The 15,997-nt window shown below is 40.7% G+C and overlaps 1 protein-coding gene across 1 annotated transcript in view; it reads right to left on the bottom strand.

Annotated features, from left to right (window-relative positions):
* The window catches only part of LOC136441197 (SUN domain-containing ossification factor-like), a 30,079-nt gene extending 15,186 nt beyond the window's left edge, over positions 1-14,893 (bottom strand). Inside the window, exons 1-9 of the mRNA XM_066437336.1 lie at positions 14,695-14,893; positions 10,325-10,415; positions 6,788-6,927; positions 4,625-4,690; positions 3,698-3,842; positions 3,159-3,411; positions 2,703-3,044; positions 1,219-1,331; positions 653-720 (exon numbers count right to left, since the gene is read on the bottom strand). Coding sequence (XP_066293433.1) covers positions 653-720; positions 1,219-1,331; positions 2,703-3,044; positions 3,159-3,411; positions 3,698-3,842; positions 4,625-4,690; positions 6,788-6,927; positions 10,325-10,415; positions 14,695-14,744 — 1,268 coding nt within the window. The 5' untranslated portion in view covers positions 14,745-14,893. The remainder of the gene's footprint in view (positions 1-652; positions 721-1,218; positions 1,332-2,702; positions 3,045-3,158; positions 3,412-3,697; positions 3,843-4,624; positions 4,691-6,787; positions 6,928-10,324; positions 10,416-14,694) is intronic.
* Positions 14,894-15,997: the final 1,104 nt, after the last annotated feature.

Raw genomic sequence — 15,997 nt, forward strand, 5'->3', positions numbered from 1 at the left:
TATGCTTTTATATTTGGTACAAATTTGCAGAAATCCAATACACTATAAGTATAGTGCATACAAAGCATCGTGGGTAAATTAGATCGAATCAAATTCTAGTTTCATTGAAAATTAATTACAACAGCTTTTGTTATGCAATATAACAATTGTTTCACAAATCAATTAATTTAACACACTTTAAAAGGCTGTATAATACTATAAACCTTTCCGTTGCTATGGAAGTATCTTTTCCTTAGCAACGGTTGCCATAGAAACATGCCAGACACTTTCAAGGTTCCAAAAAGGAACACTCTCCTGTTGCTTGTGACTTTCTCTAAGTTTGATGTCATTCGGACAGGTATCCAACAAGTTATGCTGTTTTCTTTTCAATTCATGGCTTAATTGCCTCATTTGCATAAATTTGCATAAAGAGCCCTGGAACCATGATGTCCCACCTGGACCATAGAACAACATACCTTAAAATGATCAAGGGACATCAAGCTATCATTCTATGATTGTGGACTAAATATATAAAGGGTGTCCTACGAATGTCAATTTCTAGGCCTCTTTTGAAAATCTCCTCCTGGACTAATGTATCAAAAATAGGTGCAACGACTACTTCTAAAACAAAGAACCAAATTGAATATCATTGCCCAGCGTACATAGTACTCACCAAATCTTGGCACTGCAGGGGTTTAACATGTACATATCCTTATTTTCCACTAGCACAGAAGACGAGTGCTGTATGGTGTGCAACAAAGACAAGCAAGTTACATACAGTTGTGTTTCTATAGGTCCCCTTTCCAATGGATGGAGACCATTGAGTGACCGCAATTATTGGATTGGTATGACATTTGTATTACTTTATACTTCAATATGATCCATTGATGTAAACAGACAATAAGACACCCAAAACTTATGGAATACAACAAGTCACACAAAACTTACAGAATACACTTCCTCCATCAAAGAAAGCTGTTTGAACTATCAACTATTTTTGGTTGTTAAATGCTTGCTCAATGGTTGCCGCCTCAGGGAAAATAAGTATGAAGATATCTGACATTTCATAACAAAGACAAGTTTAGATATTTGAGTTTGGTTATCATATCTCTATTGTTTTTCATGATTAGCATTGTGTCTTACACCAATTTAAAACATATTGATTTCCCTTTAAAAGGATGAATGACATTCCATTTGTTAACTTATTCTGCATACTGACTGCCACGTTCAGGTACTGACTTGTACTTCTCTGTTGGCAGACAGGATCTTGGCTCCACACTCCACTGACCCATAGTTATGTCTGCCCTTCTGAGTCTTCAGCCCCTGAGTGGACACAGATTGTCTGGATTGACCTAGCATGGGAGCAAATATATCATTACAGTCAGTGTACATCTTCACATTTATCATATAATAAAATCTCTCCGGCAGCTTGATTCTATCCTGTACATGTAGCGTATAACGACCTGGTGAAGTCAGTCTGTATCTGTACATGTAGCGTATAACGACCTGGATACAGACTGAAGTCAGTCTGTATCTGTATATGTATAGTCTATATAACAACCTGGTGAAGTCAGTCTGCATCTGTAAATGTAGCGTATAACAACCTGGTGAAGTCAGTCTGTATCTGTACATGTATAGTCTGTATAACAACCTGGTGAAGTCAGTCTGCATCTGTAAATGTAGCGTATAACGACCTGGTGAAGTCAGTCTGTATCTGTAAATGTAGCGTATAACAACCTGGTGAAGTCAGTCTGTATCTGTACATGTATAGTCTGTATAACAACCTGGTGAAGTCAGTCTGTATCTGGACATGTATAGTCAGTATAACAACCTGGTGAAGTCAGTCTGTATCTGGACATGTATAGTCAGTATAACAACCTGGTGAAGTCAGTCTGTATCTGGACATGTATAGTCAGTATAACAACCTGGTGAAGTCAGTCTGTATCTGGACATGTATAGTCAGTATAACAACCTGGTGAAGTCAGTCTGTATCTGGACATGTATAGTCAGTATAACAACCTGGTGAAGTCAGTATCTGCAGTACATGTATAGCATAACACACTGTCTAGCTCATCATCAGTGACACAGATACACTCGTTAGTATGATGATTCATCATATTCTGAAGTTGTTTTCAACAATAGAGTGTTGAAGATGCCAGTTCTAACATACAGTGCCTTTCATTTGTCAGGTAGAAACGTGTTGCCTGTCTGTGACTACATCAGTTAGTTAAAATCCTCCCACACCATAAGGTGTATAGGGTGGTGCCCATCTCTGTTTCATAGCCCTGGACCACACTGTGGTGCAATCACTGCAGCAGGGGGCTAGTTCACTGGCAGTGATGTGTGTTTAACTTCCATACTGTTTCATTAGTATGTACCATTTCTATCAAGTCTTTGGTATGACTCAATGCGCCTCTTGTCCAGAGGTGTCCTACCCGGGAGTTGAACTCGGGTCTTCTGGTTCCAAGTAATTCGAACCAGATGTGGCAAGTAACAGAAGCGCAGACCACTACACCACAGGGACACCCCCTGACTAAATCAGTACGTTACATGTATTTCAGAAAATCTGTCGCAATGCAGCCAGCCCCTACATGCAATGTGTATGACTTTGTGCATTTTTAGAAAAAGAATAATTAAAAAACACCATTTTTGAAAGAGCACCTGATGGACAAAGGGTCAGGAAGTTTATATATATTTTTACCCTGTGTATACTAGACACTAACCATTGCTGTTCTGCTTTTTTTCCCTCTCCTCCTGTTCCAGCATCCTTTTCTTCCACTCATCAAATGAAGGCATGTCGTCTTCCTTGTGTGCCACCAAATCCTCCTCCTCAGCACTATCCTCTGTACCAGTCACTTCTGTCTGCTCCTCTGTACCAGTCACTTGTGTCTGCTCCTCTGTACCAGTCACGTCTGTCTCCTGCCTGTCAGGACTGTCCTCCGTACCAGTCACTTCTGTCTGCTCCTCTGTACCAGTCACGTCTGTCTCCTGCCTGTCAGCACTGTCCTCCGTACCAGTCACTTCTGTCTTCTCCTCCACACCACTATCCTCTGCTTCAATAATTCCTGGGGGTAAAATTCCGACATAAAATAGCAATCATAAAATTACAATAAATGAGCAGAATGATAACAAAGGTAGACTAAAATGAAAAAACCTTCATCAATACATAGAAATTGTACCAGTCTCTGATTTTCTCTGCTCCTGCGTACTATCCCCTGTACCAGTCACTGATGTCTCCTCCTGTGTGGCCAGATCCACATCTGGATGCTCCTCATCAACAGCCATTTTCTTCTCAGATTTAGGAATGGCATCATCCCCTATTGATTTTGATTTAGTCACATCAGCATCAGCTTCTTCTTCATCACTACCCTTCGATACTTCAGAAGGCTGGACTGTCCCAGCAGCTTCCCCATCACTAGGTGTGTCGACATCCTAGGAAATACACAATTTCTTCAGAATCTCTTTGATATTTGTAGTCATTTGGGAGATAACATGGAAATAAGAAATTCAATAATCTAGAGGGCATATTACCAGCCTTGTTATCACTGTCCTAACTTGACTCCTGTTTTATCCTTTACTATAGTCTACTCTATAGAATGAGATCTAGCATATTACAAACACTATACTGTCTAGTAGTACTTAATTTATATGGGAGAAAAAATAGAAAAACTTGACTTTGCTAAAGCTTGAGAAGTCCAACTGAAGGCTTTGCCCATACTTGAGGTTGAGAATCCTTCAGTGGTTTAATGTCAGGTTTGACGGAGTCTTCTGTGTGCTCCTGATCAGTGGTGGGGACTGGTTCTTCTGTGTGCTGACTCACAGGAACCGGCTCAGCATGGTCATCTACAGCCTCACCCGCTGGGCTACAGCACAACCAACAACAACATCTAACAGTTAGTATATCACAAACATGCATCATGATTCCCAAATATCATACAAACGTGTAATCATCATGTACATGTACTGAGGATTCTTCAGTGTTTCTGGATCAACTGGTACTGGTCTCAGGGGTAATAACTGGTCAGCCAGACACACAAATGTACGCTTACATGCAACATGTGTGTTTCTCAGAAATCTAGAACTTAGTAGAAGATTCATTATTACACATATGGGGTTAATATGTGCTACATTTACATAAGGCACATATTACATCAAACTTATACAGCTTGAATGCATGCTATACATAAGTACATACATGTACATACATAATCATACTCTAACGAGTTGAAGCGTCTACAAAGTTTCTCCAGTATGTATGTACTGTATGCTATATACTGTACTAGATATAAAATTCCCAAGTCTTCAAAACCAACACCAAGAGCTAGCTAGTTATTCACCTTTTTCCAGTATTGTTGAACTCCAATCATGATAGTTTTAAAAATGTAAGATTATAATCTATTCATTATGAATTAGCAAAATAACAATTTTTCATCAGTAACATTTGCCCTGTCCCCTTAAGCTTGTTATCATCATTACATCATTATGATCATTGGTCTTAAAAGTCTTATGAAATTGACTTTCCTCATGCCAACCTGAGTGTCAAATGTTCCATCATATATGTAGAAGATGGTGGCTTTTGTATGTCAGGATATACACATCATCATCATCACACATATTCCACTAAGACTGTGATGATGAGGCCCACCTTGGTAATGCTGACTCTTTACTTTGTGAAGCCACAGGCTGGTCTGGACTTGCTCTGTCTTCATCCCTATATATACATGGTTTAAAAATACATGCTAAAGTTTGTTATCTGTATTCAGTCTCTTTGTAAAGTTAAGGTTTAACTAAGTGATCTTTGGTAGTTTACAGGTGCCATACTGTATTGAGGATGCCTCATGTCTAGTCAATAGCCAACATGCCACTAGGGGCTGGGAATACTTAGGCCACACAACATTGATGACCTTTGGGCAATCTGGTATTTGACCACGCGCTACAAATAATTTCTGAATAGCTCTTAAAATGATGCATTTTAGATAACATAACATCAAAGGTACCAATTACGCTTCACAACAATCTAACACCAACGCTTAAACTGGTGAAGTAGAGCAGGTCGGCTATGAATAACTGTGAATTGAAATAGCTTGCAGTGCCCCACAGGAAAAGGCATGCCTCTATATAAGACATATGTCACAGTAGAGATGGCGATTCAGGACAATCGGCGATTGTCCTAGGACAGATTGCAATTGCCGTTTGTCCTAGGACAGACTGCGATCGCGATCTGTTCTAGGACAATTGCCGATTCTACTAGTACTAGTAGACATTGTGATCGCAATCTGTCCTAGGACAAACAGCGATTCTACTTGGACACATTCTGATTAGATGGAAATGCTTTGGAAAATAGAATGAATCATTGCACATTTCAATCAGGTTTAGCATACTACATACATTTCACAATTATTAACTATTTTAGGTGAATTACTTCATATTTTATAATAGATGAATGAGTATGTTTTCTGATAAAGTAATTTCTGATAAAGTTGAGCGACAAAATTTTGATGTGTGAAAGATGTCAGTTGGAAGAAGGTGATCCAACAATGTTTCAGTATGCAAATTTTGAGGTGTCAAGATATTACTCACAGTTTCACACCTATTGAATTCACAACCTTAGGGCCTGTCACACTTGTGCGTATATTAATGAGTTTTCCGCAGTAACATTTTTTTGGTTTAAGTAAATTTTGCGGGGAGGAAGTTGTTTTCTACTTTGACCCACCGTGGACCAGTCTAGTTATCAAACCAAAGAAATTACTTCTTCGGCTGCAAACTTAACCTAAACCAAAAATATGTTAATACGCAACTCATGCGGGCCTGTACTTAGTATATACGCACAAGTGTGACAGGGGCTTTAGGAGAACAATAACAATTGTAAAGTGATCAAACAGGTGTAAAAATATTAATCTCAGTTTCAAGATACTACAGTTTCACACCTATATCATTTCACAGTGTGGTAGTATTGCGTATGTGACACTATATTGATGTAGTGTGGCAGCCTTAATTAAAAAAGTGACTGTCACTTGAAGTGAGACCAGTGTCGTACCTGGAGTATAAATGGTAGCCTTGAGTGTAGTTGGTAATAAATGATTGTAGGTTTGTAGCAATACTAAGAAAAATCTTGGTTTCCTTTATCTTAGCATCAATTGAGTTTTGATCAGAGTTTGTAAATACTAATTTAAAAATAAAATCATGGATTATAAAAAAATATTGCTGTTTCCTTTATCTTAGCATCATTAAGTTTGGACCGCTTTTTGTCCTAGGACAGATTGCGATCGCGATCTCTACTAGTAGAATCGGCGATTGTCCTGGGACAGATCGCGATTTCAGAATTCGTCCAAGTAGAATCGCCGTTTGTCCTAGGACAGATTGGGATCGCAGAATTCGTCCAATTAGAATCGCCGTTTGTCCTAGGACAGATTGCGATCGCAATCTCTACTAGTAGAATCGGGGATTGTCCTAGGACAGATTGCGATCGCAGTCTGTCCTAGGACAAACGGCGATCACAATCTGTCCTAGTACAATCGGCGATTGCCCCCCTTCTGTGACAGACTCCAATTGCAATCTGTCCTAGGACAATTCCATCCCTACTGTGACATTAGAATAAAAAAGCACAGAAGTGTATTATTTAACTAACAGTGAACCAGCGCTAGCCTATGGCCTACATGTAAGTTTTGCAAGGATGGATCTAGAAGGTACAGCAAATTTCAGGTCCTCATACCATTATTTCTAAGGAGCTAAAATAAAGTCAACAAATATGTTCTTGGCATAACACCACCAGGTAAAAGGTAAGGGTACCATGGCCTGTAACCTGTACCTGGGGCTGGGAGAGCCAGCTGTCTCCTGCAGGTTCTGTGATTGTCCTGTGCCTTTGTTAGTTGAGGTGGACTTGGCTGTGGGATAACTAACTCCAGGACACTCTCCAGTGGTCATGTCCACCAAATACACTGGACAGTCCTGGGGAAAAGAAATTCATACAGAAACTAGAGTCCCACGACCTCATACCTTCAACAAATGATGTTAACTTTCATTGGATTTGATTGATTTATTTGGCTGTTAAATCTAAAACTGACTATTAATATTTGTCCCTTATAAGTACAAATGTACCTTATTTGTATGAACTATATTCGGTTGATCATCTTCTCCATCTACATGTAGATATGTCCCATGCCCGTAGCCAGCTGCAGGGGGGTTACAGCAGAGTCTACAAGTCATTTTCGGTGGGAAGTTGTTGTCCTCCTTGGTGATATCGATCAGTAAAACTGTGAATATCTGCTAGTTTTCTACAGTTCCTGACAGGCTGTTGAACACACGTCACTGTGATAGAGTGCATCGCACATTTATGCCGCGTGCTTGTAATTTCCCTGGATAATCTTGAAGCTATAAGAAGCCGAGCAAAAAATCCCACAAAAACGTACACATCTCAGAATGGGATCGTTGTAGCTACATACACGTAGGTATAAATACAACAGATAGAACAGAATGTTGACGGTCGTGACCATGCCGACATCGCCAGGGAAAAATATGTGAGTTGAGGGAGGGTCATGTTTTCTGTGCAGCATTACACCGCTTTGATCAGCAATATTTCAGATTTCCGTGGAATGAAACCTCACAAAAACGTGGAAATGTTACAGGCTTCAGCTCAATATTCTTTTGAGTAGAAATTTAGCAGAATTCCGGCGGCTTCCTTGACATTTTTTCTTGATTGCCAAGACTTTAATCTTGAAGACTCCAAGAACGTGAGTGAGGGGTGTGTTTTCCACTATGTGTAGCATTTCTGCTTTGCAAGGCAATATTCTAGATATCTGCCGACCGGATGGAAAACGTTAAATTTATACTGGAAGAGCCAATATTTTGGCGTTTTTGTCAGGTTTCATCCTACGGAAATCTAAAATATTGACGGGCGAAGTGATGTAAAGAAACTGGCTAGATAGAAAACACGACCCCCTCTTAATGCGCATATTTTTCCCAAGACCGCCAGTCATAATTACGGTCATTACCACCCAAAAAGCTATATTTCTACCCACGTAGCTACAACAAACCCAGTCCGATTTTTGTCTCGACTTGGGCTTAAATAATCCGGGGAAACTACAAGCATGCGGTGTAAACATATACAATGCATTCTATCACTCTAATGTTAGAACTGTACGTGCGGAAACAAAATTGACAGAATATCACAAATTCACTTGCTGATATCAAGTCCAATCCACAATATTGTAACAATGTTGTCTACTCTCACCTCTTAAATAAACGTACTGGTACGTTTATTTTTTCGCCTCAAATTTAACCTGGTACAATAGAAGCCACTTAATTGCACCTCGGATAAACGCACATTCCATTTAACTGCACCGAATCCCAAGATCCCAAACCAGTTCCCATTCACTGCATTGTTAGTGACTTTGCATATCTGCACGGTGCATTGTCACCAATGCCAGATAACTGCACCAAAATGTTTCAAAAATCCTCGACAACTAAAAAGGTGCGCTAAAAATCGGCAAACGCGGTACAAATGAGCCGATAAGTGCCTATGTAGAGGCACAATACCGCCAATATGTCTAAAATTGTTTTCACTTCAAAGGAAGGTGGTCTCCATTGACAATCACATTGATAGCGGGCGGGTCACAGGCGTGTCGTCACAATAAAGAGACGCACGCCTGCCAAAGGCGGTATTGTGTTTTGGCAGACAGCATGCTGTACTCAATAAAGATTGGTCTCTAACTGTACACTGTCTTATTACTGTGCATGTATTTAAGTTCACGGGGATTTGATTTCGCATTAAGGATGACATGGCCCGGGGTGTTGTCGGCGGTTCTAGGTTCGCGGCAGCGCCATATTCACATACTGCTGCTGGGGCTTACTGATTTCTCTCACTGTGTCCTGAGACGTCTTTCCTGAGAATTTGAAATTTATTGTTTTGATACATAAACGTGGCCCAACAAGAGGTGGAATCTACGGTGTTACCGCACTGTACCTGTATACTAGTAACTAAAGCTTTCTAACATCTAAATGTGTACTAACAAGTTCATACAGCATATCGAGGTTTATAAACTACTCACCTCCTGTATGATACCGTGTACTACCGGTCCAGCTGGGCAATTTCGCATAATCGCACCAGCCGGATAATTGCACCAAATACGCAGGCAAATGGGGTGTACAGTAAAGCGGATTCTACTGTACTTTCTTATTTTAGACGATACGTTTATTATTTTTTTGAAAAATTGAGGCTTTGCTAACCAGGAATCCCTCTAAAATCTTAACTTAAGGTTTTTCTGCCCATATTTCCCTGTTATTTTTCTCCTAATTTGCTATTTTTTGGCCTAGCAGCGTTGATTTTCCCGCCGCTTTGACGGCCTTGTGAAAATTATCCTGGTCGCACTCGTAACATACCGGTCGATATCGCTATGACGCTACAAAGTAAATGGGAAAATAAGACGCGACATTGACATTTCAAAATACAATTTTTATATAAATGACTTCGACAGTCTCTGTCGTAAACCAAAGCACACTAATCAAAAAACCTGTAGAGTGCACAGGGAATAATTGCTGACCACTATCCGTTGTATCGGCAGTGCTGCGGAAGAATTCTTTGTTCACAGAAGACATGTTACAAAAATCATAACTTAACTTCCCTTGTGATATGTGTTTTGAGGCCACAAAATCTCTAAAACGGCAGAAATATATCCGATATGATTCGGTAAACATGGCTCGAAACATGGCCGCCACTCTCTGCCACTATCAGGGATGGCGACAGTAAAACTTGCAGCATATTGTTTAGCACGGATACCGATCTTTAAAATGATACAGTTAACGCATGGAAATACAGTATTATATCTTGGGGCAATGATAGACACAGAAGGCCATTTTTATTTTCAGAGGGTTCATATTTTTTTATCATGGCAGACGGTTATGGAGAGACTTGTGTACTTTTCACAAAATACTATTTTTCAAACAACCATCTGCTCTCTACAGTAAACTACATCTAGTATCTCAGACCAACACACTTACACTTAGTTACAGCACGAGATCTGCAAAACAGAATGATTTCAAACTGCCCAAACCAAAAACAACATCTGCAACAAAGTCTTTCTTGTACGCGCGCATATATACTGGTGCACAAAATCGTACAATACTCTTCAACATCACATCAGATCATCTGTGCCATTTTGAACAAGGACGACAACAGAGGTATTGTGATTCATCTGCTCCCACTGCTTTTTTCTGATACTGTACTTTTTTTTTTTTAAATTTCAACATCAATACGTAGGGATCAAATGTAGAATAATGTAATCTGTAACTACCATGCATATACAGTTCTTGCATTCTCTACTATTAAAATACAATATAAAATGAATACCTGTGATCTCTGTTTTGTCTGCTGCTTCCGGTTAACAGATTCCTCTGCACTGACTTCCGAGGGAGAAGAAGACTGCACAGTTGTATAAAGGCTGCAGGCACAGAAACAAACATTGTAAGCAGCGATATGTTGAATCATAAGCAAACACCATGTTTAAAGAAACAATTTACGAAGCAGCGACTGAGCCATGATTAGATGGATCTGCGGTGTCAAACCCCAAGAGGAAACACCGTCAGGTACTCTACATGCTGATGTGGACATTGCCTCAGTGCTGCGGTCCTGCCAACTCCCGTGGTACGGACATGCCGAACGAGCCAGTGGCTATATCAACAGTTCAACACCATCACCAAATTGTTTGGTTTGTCACACTCTATTTGTATCATCAGCAGAGCTGGAATCCTAGAAAAACTGGTACTAGTACTTTGTTATTGAATAAATAGGAAACCTGCAGTTTACAAGGCCCAGGGACGAAGAGCGGCACACTTCAAAAAGAAACTTCACGCTTTCACGGCTCTAGCCAGCGCCCGCTTTTACCGTCAATTGACGGAACTTTGCTGCATGTGACGGAAAATTCTTAAAACCAATCTGTAAACCCGAGCAAATCCCTGGCTCCAGACGTGCAGCTGTTCTGGTTCTGGCAGCAGTGGGAGCAGATGAATCACAATTAATCTACTAGTACTAGTACATGCTTGTACATGGAGAGGGCTACGGAAATTGTAGCAAGTAGGTTACAAGCAAGTAGGTCATAAGGAAAACCCATATATAAAGACACAATTGCACCGAAACAGCACAGAAACTTGGCAGACATTCAGGAGACAACTCCTTGAACATGTTTGCAGTGGTGGAGCTAATGATACTTTGTGGGTCACTGGTCATTCACTAACAAGACTTTCCAGACTGGTCGTTTGCTAAAAACTTTGGAAATTTCAATTACCTGTGTGAAAGTTATCAACATACCAACATAACATATCAACATTATCGGCAGAAGTTCACTCACGTCTGGGATGGAAAGATGTCAAGTCAATACATAAGCACCACAAAGCCCTACTGGTACACAAGGCCTTGAACAACCGCTTACCGTCCTACATGCGCCGGATGTTCACCTACTGCAGGGAAAGAACTACCAGGAGCACTAGATTAAGTGCTACAGACCTCCTTGTGGTACCCATGCCCTTAAGAGAGGTATACAGGAGGTCCTTAGCCTACGCTGGTTCACTTGTCTGGAACTCACTACCTCAGGACGCTACTAGTAGGGCAGCATCTTCTCTTTCAACCTTCAAAAGAATATCGCATCAGTAACTGAACGGCTATGGACACAACGATTTGACAAATTATTATTTGTTATTATTGTTTATTCATTATTTATCTATTCTTTGCATTATTGTTGTAATTTTGAGTCACCTTGGTTGACCAAGCATTTAGTTATTTATTGTTATTTTGACCCCTTGACATGCCCTCATCTCTACCTCCATGAAAAGCGGCCCTGATGGCCGATTGGAGCATTTTTTCGAGTTTAAATAAAGGCACAAACAAACATCCAGTTTGGCTCACTGAAGAATCATTCTCCCACTGATCGTGACAGAGAAGACAGACGCTATATACAGTACTTAATTTCCAGGTTCATTGTACGGGGAAAATTCTCCTAGCTCTTTTCGAAAGGCACAATAAATAGTGAAACAAAGCTTAACGTCCTGTCGTAAGGACTGCAACCCTTTCTAGTAGTGTGCATTTTGGGTGAACAACACAGCTGGAATTCGGTCTTTTGGCTTCTTGGTCCAATAATCACTGGACCCCACATGCTACCCTGTGTGTTCCCTGTGATTCATGATCATAGGGAAAACTATTTCATGTCCATAATTCTTTTTGAAGTGGCCAAATTTTGTGTAATTGCCTTCCTAATTTACCATAGCAGTACCCCCACAAACCCGCATCCGCCCACAGCGACCCATGACTCCGATCCGCCCAAAAAAGGAACACAAAGTGGACAGGATTGCCGGGGATTCCGGCTGGTTCTGGGGGTGTTTTCCACAGGGATAGGGGCCTTCGATTGATTCTAGCCGCCGCTGCAGTGTTGGCTGCAACTTATCACATAAATAATCAAAGGTGAGTTTGCTCTGACGGAAATTTTCCTGCCAGTCCGAGTCTGTATTAAAATGTAGCACAATGTTGTTCCACCAATCATCACTTCGTTCACGCTCCCAGATTGTCCTGTCTTGTCCAACACTTGCTGCGTTCATTACCTGTACTACAGCTAGGCCATTACACAAAAGCTTTTGTCGTTCACGCCTTCACGTTCCCTTCCACGGCTACAGAAGATTCTCCAGAGATACAAAAGCATTAAAAATTGGACTCCTGCCATTTTGTGCCAAAGCCACATTATTTTTTTTACCTTTTGACCTTGGGCCACGTGTCCTAGAGAGAGACCAAACTCCTACCCCTAGATACGTCAGGTACAAATCCCTCAGCTCATGGTTTCTAGAGCTGAGTAGGAATTTTCCAGTACTCAAGCACAAGTCACCAAGAGTTAAGTACCTAGTAGAGAGACAATTGACTCGTAACTGAACCAAGTGAAACCCAGCACCAAGAGACCACGTCTAGCGAAACATGTACTGTTACCGTATAATACAGTAGAAGCCACTTAATTGCACCTCGGATAAACGCACCTTCCATTTAATTGCACCAAATCCCAAAATCCCAAACCGGTTCCCATTCACTGCATTGTTAGTGACTCCGCATATCTGCACCACGCATTGTCACCAATGCCGGATAACTGCACCAATTTTTTTTTTAAATCCTCGACAAGTTGACTTAAAAGATGCACTAAAAATCGGCAAACGCAGTACAAATGAGCCGATACCTGCCGGTGTAAAGACGCAATACCGGCAATGTGTTTAAAACTGTTTTGAGTAAAAAAAAGAAGGCGGTCTCCATTGACAGTCACATTGATAGGAATCCTATGGGAGGTCCCAGGCGGGTCACGGGACGTGTCGGAACCATTAAGAGACGCACGCCTACCAAAGGCGGCATTACGCTTTGGCAGACAGCATGCTGTACTCAATAAAGATTGGTCTTATTACTATGAATGCATTCAAGTTCGCGAGGATTTGATTTCTCGTTAAGGGTGACATGGGGTGTTGTCGGTGGTTAGAGGTTCCCGGCAGTGCTATTGTCACATACATGTACTGCTGCAATAATAAAAGACCGGCGTCTTTACGTACATCTAGTCGGAAACCACACAGTGACTCGGTAAGGGCTACAGACATAGCAGTCGCTTTTGGTGGTGCGGTGCTGACGTGATGTCACATTATTTTATGGCAGAGCTGAATCTGCGGCCGTAGAAACTACCTGCATTCACCGGAACGAGGTAAATGCGGGTTCGGCTCTGCTATAAGGAGAATGATCTGTCATTGATCTATTAGTCATCTAATCATATCTACCCACTGGATACATTGTACAATTCACTACCATGGTGTCGACAGTCAAATCTGTCCAGACATGAGAGGGGGCAGTACCCTGGGCTCACCCGTAATCAGTATTAAGTTTTACTTTCCATTCCTAGTTTCATGGCGGTACATGATTAACGTAAATGGACAACTGTACTCTACGTAATGTAACACAGAAACTGTTATCCCATGACGATGTTTAAGAATGCCTCCCCTGTAACGTTACATGTGTTGTAAGTTAATGCGGTAGATCGCATGGAAATATGAAAGAATGCAAAATCAAAACAGGTTCGTAGTCATTTCTTTATTTTCAGCAAAGGGCCATGTTTTCTTTGCGCTAAGTGTTTCTGACTAACAATATACCCCCCGACCATGGTGGTGCGGTCCAGCTGGGCATTTCGCATAATTGCACCAGCCGGATAATTGCACCAAAAACGCTGACAAATGGGTGGTGCAGTTAAGCGGATTCTACTGTACTAGTAGTAGTACTATAATACTATGGACAACAACAACAACAATAATGTAACAGCAACAACGTACTGAAGTTGCCTCAAATCTGGACGCCCAGTACTGGAAATCTAGTTCGGAAGGCACCTTCAGTACTGAACAAACCCGTTCCTTCGGTACTTTTGCCACCCACTTATGATGTACATGTAGTATACTACATCCTACATGTCCTTTCTACATCTGCTATAGCACGTTACAGTTGGCTCCTGCTAACTACATGTACCGTGGTGGGGGTAGGGTATGGATGGGTCGCCACACTGGTGGGAGTTAAAAACAACTGGTTTGTAAAAATAGCAGAAATCTGAAACACGTAAAAAGTACATTTTGATTTATAAACGATTAAAGTCGGGGTAAGACTTCATGAGGTTCACGTTACTGATGGGGGAGGGGGGTGAGCTCTGGCTTCAAAATCTGACTTACCTGTTCAGAAATAAGGTTAGTAGAAGTACTGCCAGCAGTCCATTCCACATCTTGCTTTAACAAACAGCTCTGAAAGCGCTTGACGTGTTTGTCTTGTGCAGGTTAACACCTCACATCCCTGTTTACATTTATGACGGATAAAAAAACAATATTCTTGTCACATAAGATCATTGGTCTTCGGGTGGTTTGCTGTAGTTTTTTTCCAGTGCCTAAACGTTTCTTTAATTTTACAACTACGTTTTCCTATGATCACGGATCAACTTATTTTTCAAAATTTTACCATTTAAATCACAAAACTATTAAGGTCAACTGTTGTTGAAACTTGGTTAACATTAGAATTGATATTCAAGCAGATCAATCAATGATCATTCGCAGATGCTGTGGTGGAATATCAAATCAGGCAGCAAAACAGTAGACATCTACCAGTCCCTCTCGTACTCAGGATTCTTTCCACACCACCCTGAGTACGAGTCGACTATCATGACGTCACATCTCTGGCACGTGGCGTTCCAAGGAGAACAGGTGGTTTTTCTTTCCATTTTGGAGAACCAGCTTCAACCAAAAAGATATCCATCCCTTCAGTCTCTGAAGACAATGAACTTTGTAGTTGTACTGGAACAATGTCTGCGGTGACACAAATGCACGGCCGTGCGTACGTACAAGTTGTTGTAGTTTCTAATACCGACATCAAGACAATAAAAATGGTCGCTGTTTCCGGTCAATTTTATCTTACTTAACCTTAATCTACCTTGCCATAAATCTACCTGATTACAATGCACAGCCATATTCACAACGTAAGAAGACGACTTTGTTGTGCCGTGAAAACGTCTTGACATATGACAATGACAATGAACTTGCATATTTATGCCCAACATGGGCTAAATGCATTAGATAACATGAAGTAAAAGAAAAGGAACATTGTTCTATATTCCATCAAAATCTACAGAGTCTCTTCTCTCTTCTTGAAACATTTGTATACAAATTCACATAGTTTTTCAATCATATCGTAGTTTCTAGAAGACATAAAACATGTGAATAACTCGTTATTTGTAAGATGTGCATATTTCTTGTCTAGTTGTATGTAACTTACAAGGGGTCTGCGCATGTCTGAGTATAGTGAGCATTCCATAATAAAATGTATTTCATCTTCTATGCAATCATTGTTACAGAATGTACATATTCTGTTATTTGGTGGAGTCTGGTCGTACCTGCCAACTTGAATTTGTAGTGGATGATCGCTGATCCTTAGTTTAGTCATAGCTCGGCGATAGTTAAAATTTTGTATATCTGGATATTTTTCTTT

The sequence above is a fragment of the Branchiostoma lanceolatum genome, chromosome 9, assembly GCF_035083965.1.
Source record: "Branchiostoma lanceolatum isolate klBraLanc5 chromosome 9, klBraLanc5.hap2, whole genome shotgun sequence".
Taxonomy (NCBI): domain Eukaryota; kingdom Metazoa; phylum Chordata; class Leptocardii; order Amphioxiformes; family Branchiostomatidae; genus Branchiostoma; species Branchiostoma lanceolatum.